General features: G+C 47.7%; 2 protein-coding genes across 2 annotated transcripts in view; both read right to left on the reverse strand.

Moving 5' to 3' along the window:
- Positions 1-13,567, reverse strand: part of LOC310699278 (uncharacterized protein) — a 23,854-nt gene extending 10,287 nt beyond the window's left edge. Inside the window, 7 exon segments of the mRNA XM_083486899.1 lie at positions 3,667-4,181; positions 6,739-6,771; positions 7,825-7,943; positions 8,930-8,952; positions 10,455-10,685; positions 11,171-11,266; positions 13,038-13,567. Coding sequence (XP_083343025.1) covers positions 3,667-4,181; positions 6,739-6,771; positions 7,825-7,943; positions 8,930-8,952; positions 10,455-10,685; positions 11,171-11,266; positions 13,038-13,463 — 1,443 coding nt within the window. The 5' untranslated portion in view covers positions 13,464-13,567.
- Positions 13,568-16,352: 2,785 nt separating this feature from the next.
- LOC310701621 (zinc finger protein RFP-like) lies at positions 16,353-27,312 on the reverse strand. The gene is made up of 7 exons (XM_083492797.1): positions 26,761-27,312; positions 24,127-24,222; positions 23,415-23,645; positions 22,246-22,268; positions 21,237-21,355; positions 18,277-18,309; positions 16,353-17,545 (listed from the first exon to the last, which is right to left on the reverse strand). The coding sequence occupies exons 1-7, from the start codon at positions 27,184-27,186 to the stop codon at positions 17,025-17,027; spliced, it is 1,449 nt and encodes a 482-aa protein (XP_083348923.1). The 5' UTR covers positions 27,187-27,312; the 3' UTR covers positions 16,353-17,024.
- Between the last annotated feature and the right edge of the window lie 614 nt (positions 27,313-27,926).

Consider the following 27,926-nt stretch of genomic DNA (forward strand, 5'->3'; position numbering starts at 1 on the left):
GAAGTCGTCTTCTTTGGTGATCCCTCATAGCCAAGTAACATTGTCTTCCAAAACAGGGTTTTAGCAGTGAGTCCATAAGTGAATGGAGGCCAATTCTGGATCCACACATCCTTCCACAGTGGGGACAAAGGTCCCTGGGTAGGGGTTGATCGTGGTGAGGGTTTGCCAAATGTGCCTTCCTCTTAGCACGTTTCTCCCTTTCGTCCTGAGTTTGAGTGTCTTCAAAGCCCATGACACCTTTGGTAAAGGCTGTTCTTCAGTTGGAGCGCTCGCAGGCCAGGGTTTCCCAGTTGTCGGTGTGAATACTACATTTTTTTAGCAGTAAGCCCCAATTCAATAGGGTTTACTCCTACATGAGTGAGTAAAGGATTTCAGGCCTAGTTTCCGTTGGGAGAAGAGCAAAGGAGACAGGTTTGCTCCTATTTATTTAGCAGTATATTGGACAACACAACTGCTGAGCCTGCTTTGGATTCTGAAATTTTAGCTAGGTAACATCTCTATCCAAATTAAATCAGAATGGGCTGCTTTCTGCACATGTCCCTCTCTGTCTTCCATCCAACAAGCAAGAGGCATATAGGATGGGAGACACCTGGCTTACCAGAAGTACATGTGAAAAGGATCTAGGGGTCTTGGTGGAACCCAAGCTGAACATGAGTCAACAGTGTGATGCAGCAGCAAAAAAGCTAACGCTATTCTAGGCTGCATCAACAGGAGTATATTGTCCAGATCAAGGGAAGTCATAGTCCCACTCTATTCTGCCTTAGTCAGACCACATTTGGAATACTGTGTCCAATTCTGGACACCACAATTTAAGAAGGATGTTGACAAACTGGAATGTTTGCAGAGGAGGGCAACCAAGATGATCAAGGGTCTGGAAACTAAGCCTTATGAGGAGTGTTTGAAAAAGGAAAAGAGGAGATTGAGAGAAGATATGACAGCCATCTTCAAATACTTGAAGGGCTGTCACATGGAAGATGGAACAAGCTTTATTCCCGCTCTGGAGGATAGAAGAGGAGTTTGGATTTGATATCCCGCCTTTCACTCCCCTTCAGGAGTCTCAAAGCGGCTAACGTTCTCCTTTCCCTTCCTCCCCCACAACAAACACTCCGTGAGGTGAGTGGGGCTGAGAGACTTCAGAGAAGTGTGACTAGCCCAAGGTCACCCAGCAGCTGCATGTGGAGGAGCGGAGACGTGAACCCGGTTCCCCAGATTACGAGATTACCGCTCTTAACCACTACACCACACTGGCTCTCACACTGGGTAGGACACAAAACAATGGCTTTAAGTTACATAAAAGGAGATTCTGACGAAACATCAGGAAGAACCTTTCTGACAGCAGGAGCGCAACAGGCTCCCTTGGGAGGTTTTGCACTCTCCTTCCTTGGAAGTTTGTAATCAGAGGTTGGATGGCCATCTGTCATGGATCATGGATGCTTTAGTTGAGATTCCCGCATTGCAGCAGGTTGGACTAGATGACCCTTGGGGTCCCTTCCAATTTTACAGTTCTAAGATTTTATGAAATGTCCTTACAACATAATGCAATTTAGTCCCATATGATTAATTTTAAATAAATGAGTGTCCACTCCCACCCTGAGAATAATGCACTCAGATAAACTGGTATGTGCAGATCTTTTTGGGTAAGATACTTCGGTCATAACAACAGGCTACACCCAGCTAAAACCTACTTAGGGCAGACCCTTTGAAATTAATGTTGGGATTTTTAATTCATTTCAGTGAGTCCACTCTGAGTAGGACTAGCATCTGAGGCAAGTGTGTGTGTGTGTGTGTGTGTGTGTGTGCTTGTGGGGGGGGGGGAGGAAGATATGTAAGTTTACATAGCAGGAGGGCTGAGAGCAAATGTAAAAAAGGATGGGACAGCTCCATACTCCTGCAATGCAGAGGGTTGGACTAGATCACGCATGTCCAAAGTCTGTTTCAGGGGCCTAATCCGGCCTGCTGGTCGGTTTAATCCAGCCCCTGTGGCAGTTTATTAAAATCCCCCCCCCCAAAAAAACCCTCCACAACTTCAATCCTAAAAAAGGTCAACAACTTTTCCGCCCTTTGGGCGGCCCTCACGACCCTTCAGTTCATCAAATCTGGCCCTCTTTGAAAAAGACCCCTGGACTAGATGATCCTCAACTCTACAATACTATATTTCTAGGGCAGGCATGGCCAAGATGTCGTGATCGATTTGGAGATCCTGGGGCTGATATTGATCACAGGCTTGTCCTTCTTCTGAAGCCGACTGGCCTTCTGGGAGTTAGAGCTCTGGTGGCGGCGTGAGGGGGACGTGGTGGAGGGGGGAAGGCAGGAAACGAAAAGGAACCCCCCACCCCGAAAAAACAGTGAGAATGGCAAAGAAGAAAACACATGGGGGAAAACCCCCTTAGCACATAATGAGTTTGAGGGAAAGGCTTTAAAGCAACAGCAAGGGAAAGACGGAGAAGCCCAGTGGAGGCTGCCTTGCCCCGTGAGCAGCACAGCTTTGAGCAGAGCCACACAGACACACACACACACACAGCACCCGAGCGAGGGCGGGACATGGACGGGCAGGGGGAGCAGCTGGCATTTTGTCACCCCTCTCAGTGATGACAGCCGGGGCGGGCTGCACGGGTGGGCAAGCAAACTGCCCACCCCCTGCTCTGGTCCCCATGATGGAGGCAGGGAGGCAGGGGCACATTCGCTCCACATTGCAGATTCTCATAGCACTAGAATCCGTGGCCCTCCAAGAAGCTGAGTGTTGGGAGATCCAGGACAGATAAAAGCAGATAATTGAACTATGGAACTCACTGCCACTGGAGGCAGAGATGGCAACCAATGCAGGAATATTTTGCCCAACATGTCGCTCAAGCTGGTGACCCTTAGATTAAGAGTCCAGCACTATCCAGAGGACACCCCATTTGATGCCCCCGATATACAGTACAGAATCCAGCTTGTAAATAAGGAACGTCAACGCATCAACCCTAAACACATTTATAACAGGGCAGAAGCCCCACTCAAGGCAATGGGGTTTGTTTCTGACAAAGTATAAAGAAGGTGAGGCTCTATTTGCAGAGGATATTTGAAGCTGACGCCCTGTTCAATTTCTTTTACATTTTCTTCCCGTCTGAGGTCTCCAGAGCAAGGAGGTATGCTGCCTGATGTGGGTCAAGGGGTTCATTTGTAGTCCTCTATTAATCCAATGATGCATGCATTTTAACAGCTGCATAAGGTCTTGTGGGGAGAGGAAGGTTTCCTAGAATTGCAGAAATGTAAGGGACCCTGAGGGTCATCTAGTCCCACCCCCTGCAGTGCAGAAAACATTTGCCCAACGTGGGGCTCAGACCCACAACCCTGAGATTAAGAGTCTCATGCTCTGCCAAATCAGACACCTCAAATGGAAAACAAGATTGAGGGTGAGAAAATTTATTAGGAGTCCTAAAAGTGTGGCTGTCTCTCTAAGAAGTGAGCTGCAGAGGGAATTCTGGGAAATGGAAAGAAAATGCAAAGCAAGAGCAACCCATTTTTATTCTGTTATTTCTGCTGATTTTGACTGGAATGAATCCTCTCAAAGGGCCCTTGGAAAACTGCCCAACCTGCTCTTGGCGGGTAAATGGTTTTTATGTCAGTCACTCTGGTCTGGAGAGAAACTCCTGCTGGGCCTGAGAGGCAGATTTAGTCTCCTCAGGAGATACTGAGCTGGGTTTCATATCCCCCCACATCAAAGAAAGGGAGGAGGGTCTCTCCAGAGAACGAGGCTCCTGAGAACGTGTAGAGTTCGGCTCCTGAGTCAGCGTCAGAAAAAGACACACGTCCCCCTTCATAGTCCAGAGTCACCCGGATCCTCCAGGGCTCCTCACTCAGGGACAGAGGAGAGAGATCAGGGGGGGTGCAGGCCAAGTACTTCTCTCTCAACTTCCACACAGCCCAGATCCCTCCCTCAGGACTAAAGGAGAAGCTGCCCTTTCTCTCCACAGACTTCCTGGCAACCCCCAAAATCCATCTTTCCCCAATTCCCACAGTGACTTCCCAGAAATGTCTGCCTGCTGTGAATCCCTCACGTCCCAACACACAAGGCCGCTTGTTGAATCTCTCAGGATTATCAGGCAGGGCTTGAGGTTTGTCTCCCCATCTCACGCGTTTCCCATCCTCTGACAGGATGAGATTGGGATGGGCTGTGTCTGGATCCAGAGTGACATTTGCTGTGGGGGAGAAGATGAGGGAAAGAGAAGAATAGGCAGAGTCAGACAAGAGACAGAAACGGACATCCTGATGATGATGATGATGATAATAACAACAACAACAACAACAACAACAACAACAACCCGGAAAAACCCAGATTCCCTTTCAGCTGAATGGGATTTCTTTGGATCACATGCTAGACTGAGACTCCTTGCAGACTTTCAACAGAATAAATATCTTCCCTGTTTGATTTTAAATCAGTTCCCTTCACTTTCTTATATCCGATGTGTATGGTGCCTGCCCTCCTCTCAAACCAGGCATTTTCTAAGAGGAAAACCCACCCAGGAAACCTTTTATTCATCTCTTCTGTGTTATCTAAGGGGAAAGAGAGGAGAATTGGAGGAGGCAGGAGAGGAGAGAAGCTGCTTTCCTCTGACAATCTCTGTGGGAATTGGCCTTCGGGGACCTCTGGTTGGGGTGGGGGAGGAGGACCCCCCTGTAATAAATAATACAGTGGTGCCCCGCAAGACAAATGCCTCGCAAGACGGAAAACCCACTAGACGAAAGGGTTTTCCGTCATGGAGGCGCTTCGCAAGACAAAGTTCCCTATGGGCTTGCTTCACAAGACGAAAACGTCTTGCGAGTCTCGTCATTTTTTTTCTGCTTCCCCCCCTTTTTTTCAAAGCGGCTAAGCTGTTAATAGCCTTTTAACAGTTTAGCCACTAAGCCGCCAATGGGGTTGCTTCGCAAGACGAAAAAACCGCTAGAAGAAAAGAATCACGGGACGGATTCTTTTCGTCTTGCGAGGCACCACTGTAATAATAATAATAATAATAATAATCACATTTGCCTACTGCCCTTCATCCATAGGTCAGGGTGGTTCACAGCATAAAAATACAACATAAAAACACATATAGGCCTCCCCTCGCGGGGAGTCACATTCTGGGCCCTCGTGCGCACAAGTGAAAATCGTGTTAAGTGGAGAGCCTGTTTATTCCTTGCCTTCCTCCCTGCCATATTGTAAGTTTAGGCCTTGCCACCAAGGAAGAAGAGGCAGATGGCAGGGCAATTTTACAAAGGACTGCTTATTCCATGCTTCTCTTTTGGATTTAATATAAACCATAAGACGTGTTCCCTGAGGGAAGGGGGAATAACTCAAAAGTTAGGGGCTAAGACAGTCGTGATAGGCAAGTGTAGGGTTATTTTGAAGAGCACAAAAGAGGACACATTTGCCAACTTCTCCTTTTAACCATGGATCACTGACAACTCTCATTTGAAATACTCTATGTAGGCTTTCAAAGCTGTGATGTATTGCTAGTAGCAATCTTCTAAATTTTGAACAACAAAATAACAATAATACATATTGCTCCCTTGCTTGCAACATGACAGTATTTGGGCTCATGTTTACATCTTTGTGCACAGAACAATTTATTAAACTGTTAAACATGCACATATGGACTCTCCTTAAGGGCAGGGGGATGTTAACTCTCGCCCTCCCAGACTCCTTTGTCAAGATCTTGTAGCTGAGCCAGCGTCCTTTTAGTTCAGCCACAAGAAAAGGGTTTTTTTGCAGGATGTCGCTAGCTGCAGATGCTGCTCTGTTGGGATTCTCTGCTGCAGATTAGTTTAGCCAGGTGCCTCAGATCTGAGTCTAATGCTCTGTGCTTTTCCCCACAATCAAACAGTATATAAATTTTATGAAATAAAGCAAAATCTATAAAATTGAGGGGGAAACCAGGATAATAGTCTGTCTGGAAAAATAAATTTTGTGACCTGCGTGAAACACTTGAGAAGATAGAAAGAATGACAAAAGACAGCACAGATAGTTCTGAAAATGAAATCCTTAAAGTGTGGAATTCTCTGCCAAATAATTTTAAATCAGTGAAAGTACTTGGGATTGCTTTCCTTACTTTGTTTGGATCATCTTATGCTTGTGAGCAGCTGTTTTCAGCTTTGAATTACATAAAATCTGACACCAGAAACAGACTAACAGATGACTTGAGTGCTGCATGTGTTACTCTCAAACTTACAAAATAGGAGCCAAGGTTAGACAAATTATCAACATGCATACAGCAGCAAAAATCACATTAATTGTTCAAAAGCTTGCCAAATACAAACTTTTACCTTTCAATAAAAAGTTGTTTCTTTTCTGAAGCTCTGGTATTGTGAATTTCTTTTAAGATCAAAGCTGTTAATGTATGAGTTGTTTTTTTTTTAAATTAAAACCTCAGTATTCAGGTTAAATTGCTGTGTTGAGACTTAGCGATAAATAAGTGGGTTTCGGGTTTGGGCACTTGGTCCCTAAAAGGTTTGCCACCACTGGTCTATAGGCAGAAATGGAACTCAGACTGGTGTGCAGGTTCTTCGCAGGGCCAAGCTCTGCTCCCAGGCCAAGCCTACACCCTCCCTCCCAGTTCATTCATGGGACAGACAAGGAACCCAAACACCACTAGAGGACTGTTTCGCAGAGTGACGCCATTGATGGGGGTCCCAAAGTCTGCAGAGCAGACGGTTCAACACCCATGAAATATCAGTCCCCATCCCTCCTGTGAAATTGTTCCTCTCCTGGAAATTTACCTTTCTGAATCTGTTCACTGAATAGCAGAGCATCTGAGGAAGCAAAAATATGTAAAGTATAAAGGCAACACTCTTCCACCAGAAATAAATCTCCGTACAAAAGTAACACTTCATAATGTAGCATCCTTAAATTCCAGTATTATTATTAAATAGTAGAAAAATAATTAAAAACAAGAAAATCATAGGAAGAATCTATGAAAATAACTAAAGCTTTAAAACACAGCAATCATAAAGCAAGCTTACAAATAGCAGAATAAAAACATTCAGCATAAATCCTGCTGGTCTCTGAACTTTGTCCCTAAATTGGGCTCTACATTGGAGGACTGGAGGGGAGGCAGAGCAATAGGAATCCCGTAAAAGGAGGCAGAGGGGAGATGGAGGCAGCCTTAACATCTTCCCCAAGTAAAGTGGTGGGGGGAATCAATAAAGCCAAAATTGTGAAATACAAGGAGAAGCAAAGTTTAATGAGGAAGCATTGGCAGAGCTCTCATGCAAAAGAAAACCCTTCCTCACAAACCTTCTACAAATATTTCAGATTGTTAACAAGCATAATTGTTCCCTTTGGGGCTCATGTGCTCTTGCTTCCTCTCTCAAAGGGGGAACTCTCAGGAGATCTTGAAGGCTGAAGCCCTAGATATGGCAGCTGCAGGGGGACGTCTGAGGAGGAGGCGGCTCAGGCCTTGGCTCCACGGCTGAGAAAGAAGCCTGAGCAGGAGGCAGAGGGGGAACTGGGGGCTTCTTAATGCCCTTTGACTCCATTCAGAGCAGGAAAACCTCCAAAAGGACAACCCCAGACTGTGCAGACAGGGAACCACAAGGAAAAGGAGGTTTCGTATAACTGTAAACAGAAGCACACGGGAGGAAAAAATCCTGACTTTGCTCTACACTCTGGTTCAGGCTTTCTTTACAGGATCCAGCCTCACAATATACATGGGCCATTCAGGGGGACAGGAAATGAAGGCTGGAGCACCAAGAAGGAAGGTATCCTGGGGTTACTCAATTCCATGCAATAAGAGCCTGGCATGTTCAGTTCTGAAGAAGTAACAGAATTCCCAGTGTGAAATCCTGGCAGCCATTATTCATTACCTTTCCATTGTTTCATTGTATCCTCCACAAGGTGATTTAGTTCACAGGATTCCAAGATCCTGTTCCTTAGCTCTGGAGGGAAAGCCAGTGGCTTCTCTGAACTCTCTCTTTCCTCATACCTGGTGAAAAGAAAAACAACGAATGGCCCCATTGTGGCTCCGTCTCCCTAATTATTGCAGGAGATCTCAATAACATGAACAAAGTGGAAGTTTATTTCCCAACAGCTTTATTTCTACCACACATGAGACCTCAGTCCCAAACCCCTGAGGACGGCTGTCAGTGGCTTCGTAAGGATGCTAAACAGCACAAGGGACAGGATGTAACCCCAAGCGACACCACCGGAGGGCTCCCATGGCTTCAAACAATGCTGCCCCCTAAAAACTTTCTGGGAAGGACCCAGGACTTAAGAACCAAACCCCTGAGGTGGAATGCCTGCAACCCCTCCCTCCCTGAGCTTCTCCAGAGGATGTGAGTGATGTCCAAAGCTGTCCAGCGGTCAAAGAGAACAACCTCCACCCTTCCTTCACCCCCTCTCCCACCCAGGAAGGGCACAACTCCATGCCCCATGGGACTCTCCCTCCAGAAGCATCAAACAACTAGACTTTCACCCCCCACTCAAGACCACCTTCAGCCTCTCACACTGGAAACGCTCCCAAGAAAAATAACCCACCCATTCTAGACCAACAGACCTTCCCTCCCTCTGTGCCTCAAAGGGGCTGAGTTACCAGAGTTGAGGGGCTTCTAGTTGCATATGGAAATCTATTGGTACATCATAAACTCTTCCCAAGTATCTTTGGCACTTTCTCTTCTAGATGTTTGAAATTACCAAAAAGTCCATGAACAGAAAGTACAAGCGAAAGAAAAGAGCCCCCATCCCTGTGTGAAGTGATGTGGGGAGGGAGGGAGGAGGCAGTTGACCTTGATCCTTGGAGGGAGAGTTGGGGGGCTACAAGTTCAGAAGAGGGGGCTCTACTTTTACCTGTGAGGTGCTGCAGGGAGTGAGTCCCACAGTCTCCCCCCTGCAGCCCCTGGAGGGCCATGTCTGAGGTTCTGGCATCTCAGCTTCAAAGAGTGATGCTAATGGAAATGAGCCAGATCCACTTACCTCTGCAAGGTCCTTCTCACATCCTAGAGGGAAAAGGAGAAGGGAATTCACTGCACACCACAGGCCACACTAGGAAGACCCCCTCAGACCCTGGAGTGGAGGAACAGCCTGGCCCTCAGATGTCAGTCTGCCTGGCACATGCCAAGGTTTTGGGTAAGGATGGCGGAATCAGCTAGTTTTGGTTTCTCACAGCTTTTATTTTCCCAGTGTGAAATTATTAACTGTTCTGATTTAAAGATCTCCACATTTCCACATCAGTTTGCCATTTTTGTTTAAAATCCTTATGAAAACCCACCAGCATTTTAGGGAAATTTCACATTTGTGGGTTCAAGAGACAATTCACACCATCTCTAGTCTTAGATTATAATTTAATAACTTTAATCCAGTTTGCATTGTGCAATTCAGACGTAAGTACAGTGGTGCCTCGCAAGACGAAAAGAATCCGTTCTGTGATTCTCTTCGTCTAGCGGTTTTTTTGTCTTGCGAAGCAAGCCCATTGACAGATTAGCGGATTAGCACTATTAGCGGCTTATCTGCTGATCGGATCAGCTGATAAGTGGTTTAGCGGCTTAGAAAAAGGGGGGGGGGAACCTGCAGGAACTCGCAAGGCATTGTCGTCTTGCAAAGCAAGCCCATAGGAAATTCATTTTGTGAAGCACCTCCAAAACGGAGGGTTCTGTGATTCTCTTTCGTCTAGCGGGTTTTCCGTCTTGCGAGGCATTCGTCTTGCGGGGCACCACTGTAAGCCTACAGGTTAATCCTACCAGGGCACTGTCTTCAATAGAAGTCCCCAAATTTCAAATGCTATTTTCCACCTGGAAATTAGAAAAGCACCTGCAGCATAAAATGCCTCCAAATGGGTAAAAAAACAGCTCAGTGTTTCTTTGGGCTCACCCACACTTCTCTCTTTCCTGTGCCCAGAAAACATGAGTCCAAGTGGTTTTGCCTTTGCCCTGCCGCTTTCCCTCAGGAAAAACCTGCTCCTTGGTGCAACATCAAAGCAAACGTCAATCCGGAGAAAACCTGGCTGATGTTTGCTCTAATTCAGCAGCAAACAGTGGGTTTTCCTGGAGGAAAGGGCTGGGACAAGCAGCAGTCTGGATGAGTCCCTCTCTCCTGTTCTTTGGTCGCTGTGACTGAGCACCATTTTGGGCCCATCTGTACCCATGGGGAAGGGGATCAACCCAGAAGTTGTGGAGGAAACGGGAAGAGAAACTTGGTCAAGAGACCGGCTCATGTCGGAAGGAGGCCTGAACGCATCCTAGATGAAGCCCCCCATAGCTGAGAGGCATTCAGAGACAAAGCATCAGCAAAGAGCAGAAGATCAGCTCCTGTTCCATCAAGAACACAGACGAATCTCTACTCTGCATTCAGGTGAGTTAAGCATCCCAGGTCTCTCAGGTGTTCCTGTCCATTACAACCTGACTAGAGGCTCCATCATCTCAGCCCCTGCACTCCTTGCATACATGAAAGGGGCAGCCTTTTCCTGGAGCAGAGCCTTGGTCTGTTCCTGCCACCATCTTACCTGCAGGAGTTCACTCGCTGGTTGCTGACTCTTCTCCTCCATCTCCTGGATGATCTTCTCAAGAGAGGAGAGTTTCCTGGAGAGTCTGGCCAGCTGCTCATCCCTTCTCCCTGCAATCTCCTTCTCCACCTCTTCCACGTGTGTCAACAGACGTTTCTCTTGTTCTTCCAGGAACTGGCGCAGTTCTCTGAACTTCTCCACAGTCTTCAGCCTCTCTGTTTCTGTTAATTTCTGCAAGAAAAGAGGAGGTCTGAGTGTGGAAGGTGATCAGCCTTCAAAACATCAGGAAGAGCATGATGGGAATTTCACAGGGAGGACACTTCCGATTTTTCAGAGACATGAAACCTCCAGTTACTAAAGAAGTAAACCCTTAATTTGAGGGGAGGCCCTCTCCAATGAATTTTCTGTTGACTTCTATTTCGCAGAGAGCTACAGCCTAAAGCAAGGAGCATTTTTCCTAGCTATTTTGACTCAGCCAGGTAATATTCACAAAAATGTATTTATGAGGATAAAGTACATATCATAATATTTACATAAGAATGTACCCACCTTAGCATTTTATTCATTTTCATAATAATAAATAAACAAACAAACAAACTGATATGGAAAAGGAGAATGGGGGGAAGTTGAAATGGGCAGATTTCCCCATCCCTCCTCAGTCCTGACTCGACTCTTCAAGTGCTTGTTTCCTCAATAGTAATAAGAGTGGCATTTACAAGGAGGTCTTTGCTTTCCTTGTCCAGGGCTGCTTGATGGGCCAGAATTTCCTCTCTCTCTTTCCTCAGAATCTCCAGGCGGTGACAGATCTCTCCCTGAAGAGAAAAAGGGAAACTTAGGTTTGCTTGAGACACAGAGAGAGGAGATTAGTATTATACAGGCTTCTTGGGTCCAGTGGCCTTGCTATAATAGCGAAGTAGTTTACAAGAGGAAATAAAAGTACAACCTTTTTGGGTCCCTGGCTCCCTTGACCAACTACCTTCTTTCTGTGGTGTCCCTGTGGGGCTCAGGATCCCAGTTAGGCCCCCCCTTGCTTGCGGAGCTTGCAGACCCTCACTCTTATTCAAACATCCTCCCCCTTGCGGAGGGCTCTCTCTGAGCTGCCCCCGCTGCCCCACAGGGGCCTGGGACTTATCTGTCCCTTCCCACCAGCAAGGGCCCCTCGCCAGTTTGCTTGCTTCCTCCGAGGCCGCCTCAGCTCCTGGCAGCCCACACCCCCTGGCCAGCCCCAGAGGCACCATTCGCCAGCGGAGCTTGTAGCCAGGGCTGCTGCAACAAACAGCTGCGCAAGCCTTTGGGAGGCAGCTATGGCATCTGAGGAGGGAGGGAAGGAATGAGGGACAGAGGCCAGTGTTGCCAGCAGCACCCCTGAGCATCATTCAGGGCACCCCAGGTGCCACAGCACACTGGCTGAAAAGCACGGCAGAACTGGGATGGGAAAGTTATCTAGTCTGGAGAAGAGGAAAGGCATCCATGCTTGCTCCTTTGTCTTCTCTGAAGAGACTTCCAGCCTGACTTCTCATCTTGAGATCCCAGGGAGAAGTGGGAAGAGGAAGAGGAGGAAGAAGAGCTAAAGTAGGATCCAGAATGAGGATTTTATTTTTATATACAGTATAATAGCACAGGTCCAATTCTGAGTTGTCATGGAAAAGTCATCTTTCCCCCTTGTCTTTGCAGATGCTACTCTGGAATCACTGACTCCTTTACTATTTGGGATGGAAGGAGATCCTCAGCCCCCTCCACTGAAACCTCATTGCACAGGCCCCACAGCACCCCCAGAATAAGCGTGCTCCCCACCAGTAGGCACTTCCACCCCCCCACTCCTAAATCTGCTTCCAACAGTTACTTGGGGGGAGGATCCTGCACCATCTGGTCAATTCCTGGCCACCAGTCCCCCCCCCCCAGCTGATCCCTTGCTGCTCTCTGCTTTGCAGGGCATTGAGGAGGGATCCTGCTAGCCAAAGGAGACACGTACTTAGTTGTGTATGTGCAATTTCCATTTGCAGTGTTCTTCATATGTACAAAGCAATCTGCTGGGGGATGTGGATGAGGTTAACCCTTTCTCTTCCTACCATGGTTCCAGTTCAAATCTTTCAAGCTGCTGTGAGTATTTCAAGGGAAGATCCCTTTGTCCCCCTGGCAGAGAGAAAGACTTCAGCTCCCTCCTCCCAGGAGCCCTCAGGCTTCCCCTTGGCTGCTTTTTACATAATAAACTGTTAGAGGTGGTTTTTCTTCTTGTGGCAGAGACAGAACCACGAGACCGGAGTGTAAAACACTCAGACAAAGGTTTTATTACAGCTATACAAAAACACAAAGCATGTGGGAGTTCTCTCTCTGCAGGCAAATTCAAACTGCAACTTCTCCCCTTTTATACTCATCACCACCATCATCATCATCTTCAGCCTAGAAAACCACAGCCAGAACTCGCAGAAAAAGTTCTTAAAGTTACAATCATCTTTTCTGTTTCTTTGCAGAATGACTCCTAACATAAACAACCACCAATTCATGCCATGCCTACTTTGGACCTGAGAATTAAAAAGAAAACCTCCCAAGAAGATTCCACATCAAGATCCAGGGATCTCCTACCTTGTACTCCTGGAAAGCCTCCTTCAGAGGAATCACCTTGTGATTTTCATGTTCCTTTGATTTGTCACACACCAGGCAGATGGGGACTTCATGGACTTTGCAGAAGAGCTTCAGGGGCTCCTGGTGATCCTCACAGACTCCTCCTTTTCTTTCTTCTTCTTTCCCTCCTTCATCTCTGAGACTCTCAATTAATTCTACCAAGTTAGCCAATTGCCGGTTGGAGATGAGGCTCCTTCTCTGGACTCTTTCTCTGCACTGAGGGCAGGAAGCCTCTGCCTCCGGTTCCCCCCAGCACTGGATCAAGCAGGATCGGCAGAAGTTGTGCCCACACTCTGGGATGATCACTGGATCCTTAAAATATTCCAGGCAGATGGAGCAAGTGGCTTCATCTCGGAGATGCTGCATGTGACCCCCTGCAGCAGCCATGGCTCCCTCAGGCAAAAGTCCCGAGTTACGGTAAGTTTCGTTTTCTCTGTTTTCAGGCACTGGGAGTTTCCCTTCCTGGAAATGACTCAGAAACTCAGTCACCACGTGATCTTTTTTTTTTTTTTTTTTTTAATGTCCCCAGGTCTTTGCAGCTGCTGAAAGTTTTCTCAAGTAGCAGCGAATCCTCCTTGATTGCTTCCCATGCTTTTGATTACACAGAAACACAGACGTACCTAGTAAATTGTGGTATTCATAAGATTTTAATTCGCAGGCTTCCTTGGCATTTTTGAATTGGAGAACATCTGCTGCTGCCCTAAATGGATGGGAGTTCTGATTTAGCAAGTGAGACTTGATTCTGTGAAGAAAACTCCTTAATTGCACATTTATTTAAAACCATAGCAAGTGGACCCTTGTAGTGAAAAGCCATTTATCCAGCCTGTTGGAGCAATAATGTCTCCAGAAACAGGAACGATATTTCATAGAAGAGGGGCAGCCACTCTCAAGGCCCTGCTCAGAGTCACTGTGCAAAAGGGCTTGTGAGATTTTTGGGGTGTGCAGGAGAGACACTCCCACAGACTGCAGGGATCTAGTGGTGTACAAGGCATAAGCCCCTCTCTCAAGTCACCTGGTCTTGGGGGATATGGGACCTTGAACTTGGCCCAGGAGCTGACTGGCAGCCTGTGGGAATCTCGCTAGCAGGGTGATCAGCACTGGCGGTCGTTTGCCCCCACTGTTATGTACTGCAGTTCTCACTCTGGGCCAGCAGGCGGATACTTGGAGATAGTTTTCACTCAGGTCCACATATGCAAATAAGGGATTGAAAGTGACATTCAGTGATTGGATAGTTACAGAAAGTGGTTACTGTTGCATTGTAGTGGAGCTCTATATAAGCAGGCTGGCTGAACCCTTCAGTTCAGTTCAGGCCTGTGAATAAACAAGAGCTGTTTGAAGAATCGCTGTGTCGTCTGATATGTTCACCCACAACTTAACACTCACAAGCATGTAAACATTCTGCGCCGTCTTTTGCACAAGCCATTCCACTAGGTAGGGGAACTAGGCTGCGGCTGAAGGACTTTGCCTTAGAGCAGCACTGAATTCCTCCCTGTGTTTCAGATGCCAGTCTCAGGGAACAGCCACCAGGCCCCCTGAGACAGGTGGGGCTTCTCCAAACAACTCCCAGTCAGAGACAAAGCTACATGGACGCGGCACTGAAATACGACGGGGGCATGATTTTGCTGGGTAAGGCTTTAATGTTTAACTGTTTATTGGGTAAAACTCCCGCAGGAAAGGGAGGCATTGGGAGGAGGTCTTCCAGAGGATTTTGGCGGGTTCTTCAGGGTGAGGAAATGTCCTAACTGGAGATTAGACACCCACAACACCTCCCTCTGTGCGTTGTTTCTGTCAACTTGGCACTTGAATGGGATGGACATCCTGTTTTCCTGAGACTCTGAAGAGCCTTCCTTGTGTTCACCCCCTCTCTTCTCCCCAAATCTGTTCTGGGGTTCCCCCCCTGACCTTCCCTAGCAGATCTGGGTGGGCAGGAAGGGGGCAAAGTCTCATTGTGCTTAGGGCAGTCTTAAGCATATGCGATGCCGGGATGCAAAGATCGGCCCAGCGCCCCCCCCCCGCTTGCCCAGAGTTGTTGACTTTTTTTTAGGTCCACTCAGGAAACCCAAACAGAAGAGCCTGCCGCGGCGCTCCAACAGGCGGCCTCTTCTTCCCTGGACTCCGACTCTCGGACCCCGGACTCTCGGCCAGGCGCCTATGATTAAGACGGCCCTGATTGTGCTAGTCCTTGCTTCCTCCTGAGGGACTTGAAATGGCAGAAGCTGGACTCACTGAGGTAAGTGGACATCTCACTTAAGGGCAGGCTGAGGTGTTCCCTTGAGCAGGGCGAATGTAATGACGTGCTAAGGATCAGAGTGCCTCTGAGCACGTGCAGAGCGCATATGCCCCATCACTGAGCAACTTCCCAGCCCTGTTTAATTTGTCTCAACCATTTCTATACCGCTTGATTGCCACTGTCTCTAAGCAGTGCACAAAGTATTCCGTACTTTGGAATGGAGTGGAAAATATAAAATAAGCCTGCTAGGATGATGATGATGAAGTCTTCAGTAGGCTCAACAGGGAGAAGGGCCTGCCTGACCGCAACCTGGAAGGGGGTTCCATAAAATGGGGCCCACAATGGAGTGCTTTATATCCCACCTTTATGCCAAGGAGCTCCAGGTTCTCCCCTTCCTCTTATAATCCCCAGAACAACCACCCTGTGAGGTGGGCTAGGCGGAGAGCCCGTGACTGGCTCAAGGTCACCAGTGAGCTTCATGCCCAAGAGGGGATTTGAACCCTGGCCTCCCGGGTCCTGGTCCCACACTCTAACCACTACACTACACTGTCCCTCAGCAGCTGCTTAGGGATGGGACTGGGGACTCTGATTTTGCAAGGCTTGGCATTGCAATATCAGGAGTGGGAGCGTGTGGGGGGTCTTGGCGTCCATCTTTAAATGGCGTTCTCTGGGACAGCAGAGCCTGAGTGGGGGGTGTTTGGCTCAACTTTACCAGACACAGATGTTGTTGAGCAAGATCTCCCTGCAAAAAAAGAGAATGTTTTAAAGTTATTTTTTAAGGAAATTTGCCCCAAAAACCACAACACTGTTGATTTGAGCTGCCATATGTCCGGATTTTTCCAGACATTTTAATCAATTTTTGAAAATTCTGCCCAGACACTATTTTCAACAGACATGAAATTCTGCCCGCATGCTATTTTCAACGTGATGCTCCAGCTGGTGACCCTTCGCTTAAGAGTCCAGCTCTATCCAGAGGACACCCCATTTGATGCCCCCGATATACAGTACAGAATCTAGCTTAAAAATAAGGAACGTCAACGCATCAACCCTAAACACAAATTTTAACAGGGCAGAAGCCCCACTCAAGGCAATGGGGTTTGTTTCTGACAAAGAAGGTGAGGCTGTATTTGCAGAGGATATTTGAAGCCGACGCCTTGTTCAATTTCTTTTACAATTTCTTCCCGTCTGAGGTCTCCAGAGCAAGGAGGTATGCTGCCTGATGTGGGTGAAGGGGTTCATTTTTTTGTCCTCTATTAATCCAATGATGCATGCATTTTCACAGCTGCATTGTGGGGAGAGGAAGGTTTCCTAGAATTGCAGAAATGTGAGGGACTCTGAAGGTCCTCTAGTCCCACCCCCTGCAGTGCAGGAAACATTTGCCCATAACCCTGAGATTAAGAGTCTCGTCCTCTGCCAAATCAGACATTTGAAAAGGAAAAGAAGATTGAAGGTGAGAAAATTTATTAGGACTTCTAATAGTGCGACTGTCTCTTTAAGAAGTAAGCTGCAGAGGGAATTCCGGGAAAAGGAAAGAAAATGCAAAGGAAGAGTAACCCATTTTTGTTCTGTTATTTCTGCTGATTTTGACTGGAATGTATCCTCTCAAAGGGGACTTGGAAAACTGCCCAACCTGCTCTTGGCGGGTAAATGGTTTTTACGTCAGTCACTCTGGTCTGGAGAGAAACTCCTGCTGGGCCTGAGAGGCAGATTTAGTCCCCTCAGGAGATACTGAGCTGGGTTTTATAATTTCCCTCCAGATCAAAGAAAGGGAGGAGGGTCTCTCCAGAGAACGAGGCTCCTGAGAACGTGTAGAGTTCGGATCCTGAGTCAGCGTCAGAAAAAGACACACGTCCCCCTTCATAGTCCAGAGTCACCCGGATCCTCCTGGGCTCCCAAAACAGGGACAGAGGAGTGTCATCAGGGGAGGTGCAGGCAAAGTACTCGCTTTCCCACTTCTCCACAACCCAGATCCCCCACTCAGGTCTAAAGGAGAAGTACCCCTTTCTCTCCACAGACTTCCTGGCGACCCCCAAAACCCAATCTTTCCCACTTCCTACAGTGACTTCCCAGAAATGGCTGCCTGCTGTGAATCCCTCACGTCCCAACACACAAGGCCAGTCACTGAATCTCTCAGGATTATTAGGCAGGGCTTGAGGTTTGTCTCCCAATGTCACGCTTTTCCGATCCTCGGACAGGTTGAGTTTGGGATGGGCTGTGTCTGGATCCAGAGTGACATTTGCTGTTGGGAAGAAGATGAGGGAAAGAGAAGAATATGCAGAGTCAGCTGAGAGACAGAAACGGACATCCTGATAATAATAATAACCCCGAAAAACCCAGATTCCCTTTCAGATGAATGGGATTTCTTTGGATCACATGCAAGAGTGAGACTCCTTGGAGACTTTCATCAGAATAAATATCTTCCTTGTTTGATTTTAAATCAGTTCCCTTCACTTTCTTATATTCGATGTGTATGGTGCCTGCCCTCCTCTCAACCCAGGCATTTTCTAAGAGGAAAAACCACCCAGGAAACCTTTTACTCATCTCTTCTGTGTTATCTAAGGGGAAAGAGAGGAGAATTGGAGGAGGCAGGAGAGGAGAGAAGCTGCTTTCCTCTGACAATCTCTGTGGGAATTGGCCTTCGGGGACCTCTGGGTTGGGCTGGGAGATGGGGACCCCCCTGTAATAAATCATCATCATCATCATCATCATCACATTTGCCTACTGTCCTTCATCCATAAGTCAGGGTAGTTCACAGCAGGTTCTTCGCAGGGCCAAGCTCTGCCCCCAGGCCAAGCCTACAAACCCTCTCCCAGTTCATTCATGGGACAGACAAAGAACCCAAACAGAGGACTGTTTCCCAGAGTGACACCATTGAAGGGTGTCCCAAAGTCTGCAGAATAGACGGTTCAACACCCATGAAATATCAGTCCCCATCCCTCCTGTCAAATTGTTCCTCTCCTGGAAATTTACCTTTCTGAATCTGTTCACTGAATAGCAGAGCATCTGAGGAAGCAGAAAGATATAAAGTGTAAGGGCAACACTCTTCCACCAGAAATAAATATCCATACAAAAGTAACACTTCATAATGTGGCATCCTTAAATTCAAGTACAATTATTAAATATTAATTAAATTGTAAAAATAATAATTAAAAACAAGAAAATCATAGGAAGAATCTATGAAAATAACTAAAGCTTTAAAACTCAGCAATCATAAAGCAAGCTTACAAATAAGAGAATAAAAATATTCAGCATGAATCCTGCTGGTCTCTGAACTTTGTCCCTAAATTGGGCTCTACATTGGAGGACTGGAGGGGAGGCAGAGCAATAGGAATCCCGTAAAAGGAGGCAGAGGGGAGATGGAGGCAGCCTTAACATCTTCCCCAAGTAAAGTGGGGGGGGGGAAATCATTAAAGCCAAAATTGTGTTGGCAGATCCTTGCTTTAAACTGTTTACAATAAAGGGGAGGCGGACTTCCTTTTTTTTTTTCACCTCCCCCGTTCGTACCAAATCCACAAACGAATTATTTGTAATCCAATTTCCAAATTACTCACGGGTTGTTGTTCTTGATTTTAAGTCCAAATTTTAGCAGGAAGAAGTCAGCGCTCTCCGACAAATGGCATGCGGCTTCGCTCGGCAGGGGAAGCAGAAGACTCACAGCACCACGCCACTCCCCGGCACCCGTTCCGTAGCCTTTAAAAAGGCTCCTTCACGAGTCGGGAGGGCGCTAACGGTGCCCGCCGAGTCACCATGTCCACGGGCTCCGTGCCCGTGGTTTTTAAGGGTCCCCGTGTCACCGGCACGGCAAGACCCAGCCCCCTGTGAAGCCGATTCCCTCCGGAGCTCCGAGGGAATCCGCCATTAGCCGATATAAATTCCACGGATTTAAAAGTCTAAGTTAATGTCCTGGAGGACAAGCGTTTATTTGTTTGGATTAAGTACCACCTTTCTCAAGCCCGGGAGTAACCCGTGAAAAGAGCCTGCTGAGGATCTACAAAAAACTTTTGACAGCTGTCAAATTAGCTGTCAAAGTTGGGAAAAACCAAAAGCTTAAATTTTAACCGGTTATATTGCTACAAAATATTGAAAGTAAAGAAAGATTGATACAAATAAATCTGACTTTTGGAACGGAAGGGAAAGGAATACTAAGTAACCAGAATCCCTCTAGAGGGGATTCTTGGACATTACAAGAATGGAACTAGGTCGGGAAATACGAGCTGACTTGCAAGAGCTTATCTTTCTCATGGGAAAGCTGCGAGAGATGTTCAAGCAAGGCCATGTTTTGTCTACAAGTCCTACAAAACCGAAGTCAACAGAAAATATACCTACTGAGCTGGAAAGGGACTTGATGTTCAAAACACAGGCAGCTGGACAAGAAAAGAAACCAAAGATTGAAGAGGAGGAAAGCACACTTGCTGAACAGGAGGAGCAGAAAGAAGGGGTGGCCAAAATGTTACAGAAGATATATGAGAGCCGGAGACCTGCCAAGATGAACTCTAATTTGATCAAGGTGAAAGCTGGACTATTTGGGACATATAGATTCAAGCAACAGAGCTGGAGCTCCACCTTTAAACAAGTAGGCCTGGCTGGAAGAAACATGGTCAGTACTGAGAAGGTACCTCTTCGAGCTTGGGTGTTCAGTATGAGAGACCTCCGAAGAAGCCGGCTGAAAGGGACTGAGAGAGATTTGAGAGCCTCGGATGTAAGGTCACCAGGCTAAAAAGATGGACTAATTGGACTTTGGTTTGGGATTGAAACCGGGGAGAGAAGGGTGGGGTTTAGAAGTCCAAAGGGGGCCTGATTTTTATTTTGCAGTGTAAACATTTTATGTTCTTTATTATTATAAGAATGGGGAATCCGTGGATGGGAACTAGGGATAACCTTAGGAAAGGTATCTTTTTTCTTGTCTCTTTATCTCTTTTTTCTTTCATATATGATTAAGGTATATATTTTAAAAATTGCTGAATAAATTAAACTAAGCATAATAATGAAATAAGGTTTAAACCTATTACAAAGAATTATATTAATAAATGATGGTTAAGTAAATTAACAAATTATGGTTAAGACACTAAGGATAAAAACTTGTTTGAACAAACAACTAGAGCTGGAATACAATAAGGGGAGGCGTGGGGAAGTCATGAAAAGAAGTTATTGAAAATGAGACGTAAAAGGTGGTACCTTTTTTGTTGATTTTTGTGTTTTCTTTTGTTTTTCTGTTGTTTTTTTTGTAACCTTTTGAAACTTTAATAAAGATTATTTTAAAAAAATAAATAAAGCCAAAATTGTGAAACATAAGGAGAAGTGAAGTTTGATGAGGAAGGATTGGCAGAGCTCTCAGGCAAAAGGAAACCCTTCCTCACAAACCTTCTACGAATCTTTAAGGTTCTTCACAAGCATAATTGTGCCCTTTGGGGCTCATGTGCTCTTGCTTCCACTCTCAATGGGGGAACTCTCAGGAGATCTTGAAGGCCGAAGCCCTAGATATGGCAGCTGCAGGGGGACGTCTGAGGAGGAGACGGCTCAGGCCTTGGCTCCGCGGCTGAGAAAGAAGCCTGAGCAGGAGGCAGAGGGGGAACGGGGGGCTTCTTAATGCCCCTTGACCCCATTCAGAGCAGGAGAACCTCCAAAAGGACAAACCCAGATTGTGCAGACAGGGAACCACAAGGAAAAGGAGGTTTCGTATAACTGTAAACAGATGCACACGGGAGGAAAAAATCCTGACTTTGCTCTACACTCTGGTTCAGGCTTTCTTTACAGGATCCAGCGTCACAATATACAGGAGCCATTCTGGGGGACAGGAAATGAAGGCTGGAGCACCAAGAAGGAAGGTATCCTGGGGTTACTCAATTCCATGCAATAAGAGCCTGGCATGTTCAGTTCTGAAGAAGAAACAGAATTCCCAGTGTGAAATCCTGGCAGCCATTATTCATTACCTTTCCATTGTTTCATTGTATCCTCCACAAGGTGATTTAGATCACAGGATTCCAAGATCCTGTTCCTTAGCTCTGGAGGGAAAGCCAGTGGCTTCTCTGGACTCTCTCTTTCCTCATACCTGGTGAAAAGAAAAACAATGAATGGCCCCATTGTGGCCCCGTCTCCCTAATTATTGCAGGTGATTTCAATAACCTGAACAAAGTTGAAGTTCATTTCCCAACAGGTAATTTCAGGATTCAGCTTCATCTCTTGACACCCACCTCCAAGCCCTGGTTGGCGGCTTCGTAAGGATGCTAAACAGAACAAGGGACAAGATGTAACCCCAAGCGACACCACCGGAGGGCTCCCATGGCTTCAAAGAATGTTGCCCCCTAACAACTTTCTGGGAAGGTCCCAGGACGGAAGAACCAAACCCCTGAGGTGGAATGCCTGCAATCCCTCCCTCCCTGAACTTCTCCAGAGGATGTGATTGATGTCCAAAGCTGCCCAGTGGTCAAGGAAAACAACCTCCACCCTCCCTTCACCCCCTCTCTCCACCTTCAGCCTCTCATGCTGGAAATGCTCCCAAGAAAAAGAACCCACCCATTCTAGACCAACAGACCTTCCCTCCCTAAGTGCCTCAAAGGGGCTGAGTTACCAGAGTTGAGGGGCTTCTAGTTGGGCATTGAAATATGTCCTAAGCTCTTCCCACGCATCTTTGGCACTTTCTCTTCTAGATGTTTGAAATTACCACCAAGTGAATAAACAGAAAGTGCAAGAGAAAGAAAAGAGCCCCCATCCCTTTGAGAAGTGATGTGGGGAGGGAGGGAGGAGGCAGTTGACCATGAACTTGGAGGGAGAGTTGGGGGGCTACAAGTTCAGAAGAGGGGGCTCTACTTTTACCTGTGAGGTGTTGCAGGGCGTGAGTCCTCCAGTCTCCCCCCTGCAGCCCCTGGAGGGCCATGTCTGAGGTTCTTGCATCTCAGCTTCAAAGAGTGATGCTAATGGAAATGAGCCAGATCCACTTACCTCTGCAAGGTCCTCCTCACATCCTAGAGGGGAAAAGAGAAGGGAATTCACTGCACACCACAGGCCACACTAGGAAGACCCCCTCTGGCCCTCGGGTGTCAGTCTGCCTGGCACATGCCAAGGTTTGGGGGAGGGATGGCAGAATCAGCTGGTTTTGTTTCTCACAGCTTTTATTTTCCCAGTGTGAAATTATTAACTGTTCTGATTTCAAGATCTCCACATTTCCACATCAGTTTGTCGTTTTTGTTTAAAATCCTTATGAAAACCCACCAGCATTTTAGGGAAATTTCACATTTGTGGGTTCAAGAGACAATTCATACCATCTCTAGTCTTAGATTATAATAACTTTAATCCAGTTTGCATTGTGCAATTTAGATGTAAGTAAGCCTACAGGATAATCCTGCCAGGGCACGGGCCCAGTCCCCAAATTTCAAATTCTATTTTCCACCTGGAAATTAGAAAAGCACCTGCAGCATAAAATGCCTGCAAAGGGGTAAAAAAACAGATCAGTGTTTCTTTGGGCTCACCCACACTTCTCTCTTTCCTGTGCCCAGAAAACATGTGTCCAAGTGGTTTTGCCTTTGCCCTGCCGCTTTCCCTCAGGAAAAACCTGCTCCTTAGTGCAACATCAAAGCAAACGTCAGTGCAGAGAAAACCTGGCTGAGGTTGGCTCTAATTCAGCAGTAAACAGTGGGTTTTCCTGGAGGAAAGGGCTGGGACAAGCAGCAGTCTGGATGAGTCCCTCTGTCTTGCTCTTTGGTCACTGGGGCTGAGCACCATTTTGGGCTGATCTGTATCCATGGGGAAGGGGATCAACCCAGAAGTTGTGGAGGGAACGGGAAGAGAAGCTTGGCCAAGAGACCGGCTCATGTCGGAAGGAGGCCTGAACGCATCCTAGATGAAGCCCCCCACAGCTGAGAGGCATTTGGAGACAAAGCATCAGCAAAGAGCAGAAGATCACCTCCCGTTCCATCAAGAACACAGACAAATCTCTAGTCTGCATTCAGGTGAGTTAAGCATCCCAGGTCTCTCAGGTGTTCCTGTCCATTACAAACCTGACCAGAGGCTCCATCAACTCAGCCCCTGCACTCCTTGCATACATGAAAGGGGCACAAGGATTGGAGGCAGCCTTTTCCTGGATCCTCTGGTTGTTCCTGCCACCATCTTACCTGCAGGAGTTCACTCGCTGGCTGCTGACTCTTCTCCTCCATCTCCTGGATGATCCTCTCAAGAGAGGAGAGTTTCCTGGAGAGTCTGGCCAGCTCCTCATCCCTTCTCCCTGCAATCTCCTTCTCCACCTTTTCCACATGAGTCAGCAGACGTTTCTCTTGTTCTTCCAGGAACTGGCGCAGTTCTCTGAACTTCTCCACAGTCTTCAGCCTCTCTGTTTCTGTTAATTTCTGCAAGAAAAGAGGAGGTCTGAGTGTGGAAGGTGCTCAGCCTTCAAAACATCAGGAAGAGCATGATGGGAATTTCACAGGGAGGACACTTCCGATTTTTCAGAAACATGAAACCTCCAGTTACTAAAGAAGTAAACCCTTAATTTGAGGGGAGGCCCTCTCCACTGAATTTTCTGTTGACTTCTATTTCGCAGAGAGCTACAGCCTAAAGCAAGGAGCATTTTTCCTAGCTATTTTGACTCAGCCAGGTAATGTTCACAAAAATGTATTTATAAGGATAACATACGTATCAAAATATTTATACAAGAATGTAGCCACCTTAGCATTTTATTCATTTTCATAATAATAAATAAACAAACAAACTGATATGGAAAAGGAGAATGGGGGGAAGTTGAAATGGGCAGATTTCCCCATCCCTCCTCAGTCCTGACTCGACTCTTCAAGTGCTTGTTTCCTCAATAGTAATAAGAGTGGCATTTACAAGGAGGTCTTTGCTTTCCTTGTCCAGGGCTGCTTGATAGGCCAGAATTTCCTCTCTATCTTTCCTCAGAATCTCCAAGCGGTGGCAGATCTCTCCCTGAAAAGAAAAAGGGAAACTTCGGTTTGCTTGAGACACAGAGAGAGGAGATGAATATAATACAGGCTTCTTGGGTCCAGTGGCCTTGCTATAACAGCGAACTAGTTTACTAGAGGAAATAAAAGTACAACCTTTTTGGGTCCATGGCTACCTGGACCAACTACCTTCTTTCTGCAGTGTCCCTGTGGGGCTCAGGATCCCAGTTAGGTTCCCCCTTGCTTGCGGAGCTTGCAGCCCCTCACTCTTTCTCAAACACCCTCCCCCTTGCGGAGGGCTCTCTCTGAGCTGCCCCCGCTGCCCCACAGGAGCCTGGGACTTGTCTGTCCATTCCCACCAGCAAGGGCCCCTCGCCAGTTTCCTTGCTTCCTCCGAGGCCGCCTCAGCTCCTGGCAGCCAACACCCCCTGGCCAGCCCCAGAGGCACCATTCGCCAGCGGAGCTTGTAGCCAGGGCTGCTGGAGCAAACAGCTGGAGGGACAGAGGCCAGTGTTGCCTCCCTGAGCATCATTCAGGGCACCCCAAAGTGCCACAGCACACGGGTTGAAAAGCAGGGCAGAACTGGGATGGGAAAGTTTTCTAGTGCAACTACAGTGGTACCTCAGGTTGCAAACACTTCAGGTTACAAACTCCGCTAACCCGAAAGTACCTTATTTTTCGCTCTATAGGACGCACTTTCCCCCCTCCAAAAATTGAGGGGAAATGTGTGTGCGTCCTATGGAGCGAATGCAGGCTCCTTGGCTTCAGCGATAGCAACACGAAGCCTCTGAAGTGCAGAGGGAGCGCTCCCTCCATGTTCCAAAGGCTTTGCGTTGCTTTCGCTGAAGCCTGGAGAGCGAGAGGCGTTGGTGCACACCAACCCCTCTCGCTTTCCCGGCTTCAGGGATAGCCACGCGCAGCCCCTCCGGCAGGGAGAGGTTGCGTGGGACTAAAGAGGAATCCAAAACAGCCAGCAGGATGGATCCCGCTGGCTGCCTTGGCTGGTGCCATAGCCACGCGCAACCCCTCCAGCAGGGAGAGGTTGCGCGCATCCTGTACGCTGCTCTTTGGGGCTGGGGGGGGGAATAATATTATTTTTCTTGATTTCCCCCCCTACAAACTGGATGCGCCCTATGGTCCAGTGCGCCCTATGGAGCGAAAAATCTGGTAGTACCTTGGGTTGAGAAGTTTACCTCAGGATGAGAACGGAAATCGCGCGCCAGCAGGTTAAAAACAGACCTCCGGAACAAATTAAGTTCTTAACCCAAGGTACCACTGTAACTAGTCTGGAGAGGAGCAGAGGCAGCCATGTTTGCTCCTTTGAACTTCTCTGAGGAAAGTTCAAGCCTGACTTCTCATCTTGAGGTCCCAGGGAGAAGTGGGAAGAGGAGGAGGAGGAGGAGGAGGAGGAAGAGGAGGAGGAAGGGCTAAGGCAGGATCCAGAATGAGGATTTTATTTTTTATATACAGTATAATAGCACAGGTCCAATTCTGAGTTGTCATGGCAAAGTCACCTTCCCCCTAATCTTTGCAGATGCTACTCTGAACCACGGAGTCCTTTGCCATTTGGGATGGGAGGAGATCCTCAGGCCCCCCCCGGCTGTTACCTCATTGCATAGGCCCCACAGCACCCCCAGAATAAGCGTGCTCCCCACCAGTAGGTGTTTCCACACACACACACACACACACACACTCCTAAATCTGCTTCCAGCAGATACTTGGGGGGAGGATCCTGCACCATCTGGTCAATTCCTGGCCACCGCCCCCCCCCAGCTGATCCCTTGCTGCTCTCTGCTTTGCAGGGCATTGAGGAGGGATCCTGCTAGCCAAAGGAGACACGTACTTAGTTGTGTACATTTGCAGTGTTCTTCATATGTACAAAGCAACCTGCTGGGGGATGTGGATGAGGTTAACCCTTTCTCTCCCTCCCACGGTCCCAGTTCAAATCTTTGAAGCTGCTGTGAGTATTTCAAGGGAAGATCCCTTTGTCCCCCTGGAAGAGAGAAAGACTTCAACCTCCTCCTCCCAGCCATCCCAGGAGTCCTCAGGCTTCCTCTTGGCTGCTTTTTACATAATAAATTCTTAGAGGCGGTTTTTCTTCTGGTGGCAGACGACAGAACCAAGAGACCGAGTGTAAGACACTCAAACAAAGGTTTTATTACAGCTATACCAAAACACAAAGCATGTGGGAGTTCTCTCTCTGCAGGCAAATTCAAACTGCAACTTCTCCCCTTTTATACTCATCACCATCATCATCATCATCTTCAGCCTAGAAAACCACAGCCAGAACTCGCAGAAAAAGTTCTTAAAGTTCTTAAAGTTCTTAAATTGCGCGCCAGCAGGTTAAGAACAGACCTCCGGAACAAATTAAGTTCTTAACCCAAGGTACCACTGTAACTAGTCTGGAGGAGCAATCATCTTTTCTGTTTCTTTGCAGAATGACTCCTAACATAAACCACCACCAATTCATGCCATGCCTGCTTTGGACCTGAGAATTAAAAAGAAAACCTCCCAAGAAGAATCCACAGCTATTTCTCCACATCAAGATCCAGGGATCTCCTACCTTGTACTCCTGGAAAGCCTCCTTCAGAGGAATCATCTCGTGGTGTTTGTGCGCCTTGGATCTGTGACACACCAGGCAGATGGGGGCTTCATGGACTTTGCAGAAGAGCTTCAGGGGCTTCTGGTGCTTCTCACAGACTCCTCCTTTCCCTCCTTCCTCCTTTCCCTCTTGAAGGCTGAGATTCTGGGCTATTTCTGCCACATTAGCCAGTTGCCGGTTGGGGACGAGGCTCCTTCTCTGGACTCTTTTTCTGCACTGAGGGCAGGAAGCCTCTGCCTCCGATTTCCCCCAGCACTGGATCAGGCAGGATCGGCAGAAGTTGTGCCCACACTCTGCGATGATCACTGGATCCTTAAAATATTCCAGGCAGATGGAGCAAGTGGCTTCATCGTGGAGACGCTGGACGGGATCCCCAGCAGCAGCCATGGCTCCTTCGCTCTGAAGACCAGAGTTAAGTTTCGTTTTCTCAGTTTTCAGCTACTGGGAGTTTCCCTTCCTGGAAATGACTCAAAAACTCAGTAACCACGTGATCTTTTTCTTTCTCCTGCTGCGCTCTGCTGCCCAGGAGGACTCTCCTGTGTGGGTGTCTGAGGGCCCTGCTCCTTCCTGCCACTTACCACCTGGCCCAGTGCGGGGCCTGAAGCCTCATAAGGACTGCTGTGCTCTGCTGCCCAGGAGGACTCTCCTGTGAGAGTGTCTGAGGGCCCTGCTCTTGCCGCTTACCACCTACCTGGCCCAGGGCAGGGCCTGAAGCCTCACAGGGACTGCTGCGCTCTGCTGCCCAGGAGGACTCTCCTGTGTGAGTGTCTGAGGGCCCTGCTCTTGCCGCTTACCATCTACCTGGCCCGAGGTGGGGCCTGAAGCCTCATAAGGACTGCTGCGCTCTGCTGCCCAGGAGGACTCTCCTGTGTGAGTGTCTGGGGGCCCTGCTCCTTCCTGCCACTTACCACCTGGCCCAGTGCGGGGCCTGAAGCCTCATAAGGACTGCTGCGTTCTGCTGCCCTGGAGGACTCTCCTGTGTGAGTGTCTGGGGGCCCTGCTCCTTCCTGCCACTTACCATCTGGCCCAGGGCAGGGCCTGACGGGCCTCACTAGGACAGTTGCTGTTACTGCTGGAGGGGTGCAGAGTGCTTTTAAAATGTTTTTAAAAATTTCTTTTGAATTTTT

Source organism: Podarcis liolepis (genome assembly GCF_965112155.1).
Source record: "Podarcis liolepis genome assembly, chromosome: 2".
In the NCBI taxonomy this organism is placed as follows: Eukaryota; Metazoa; Chordata; class Lepidosauria; order Squamata; family Lacertidae; genus Podarcis; species Podarcis liolepis.

Excerpts from the sequence above, each read along its gene's own strand:
- LOC310701621 (XM_083492797.1), bottom strand. The coding sequence starts at position 27,186 with ATGGCTGCTGCTGGGGATCCCGTCCAGCGTCTCCACGATGAAGCCACT. Across the intron at positions 18,310-21,236 it reads TACAATGAAACAATGGAAAG|ATGCTCTGCTATTCAGTGAA; the intron begins GTAATGAATAAT and ends CTGCTTCCTCAG. Across the intron at positions 17,546-18,276 it reads CAGTGAACAGATTCAGAAAG|CAAATGTCACTCTGGATCCA; the intron begins GTAAATTTCCAG and ends TCTTCCCAACAG.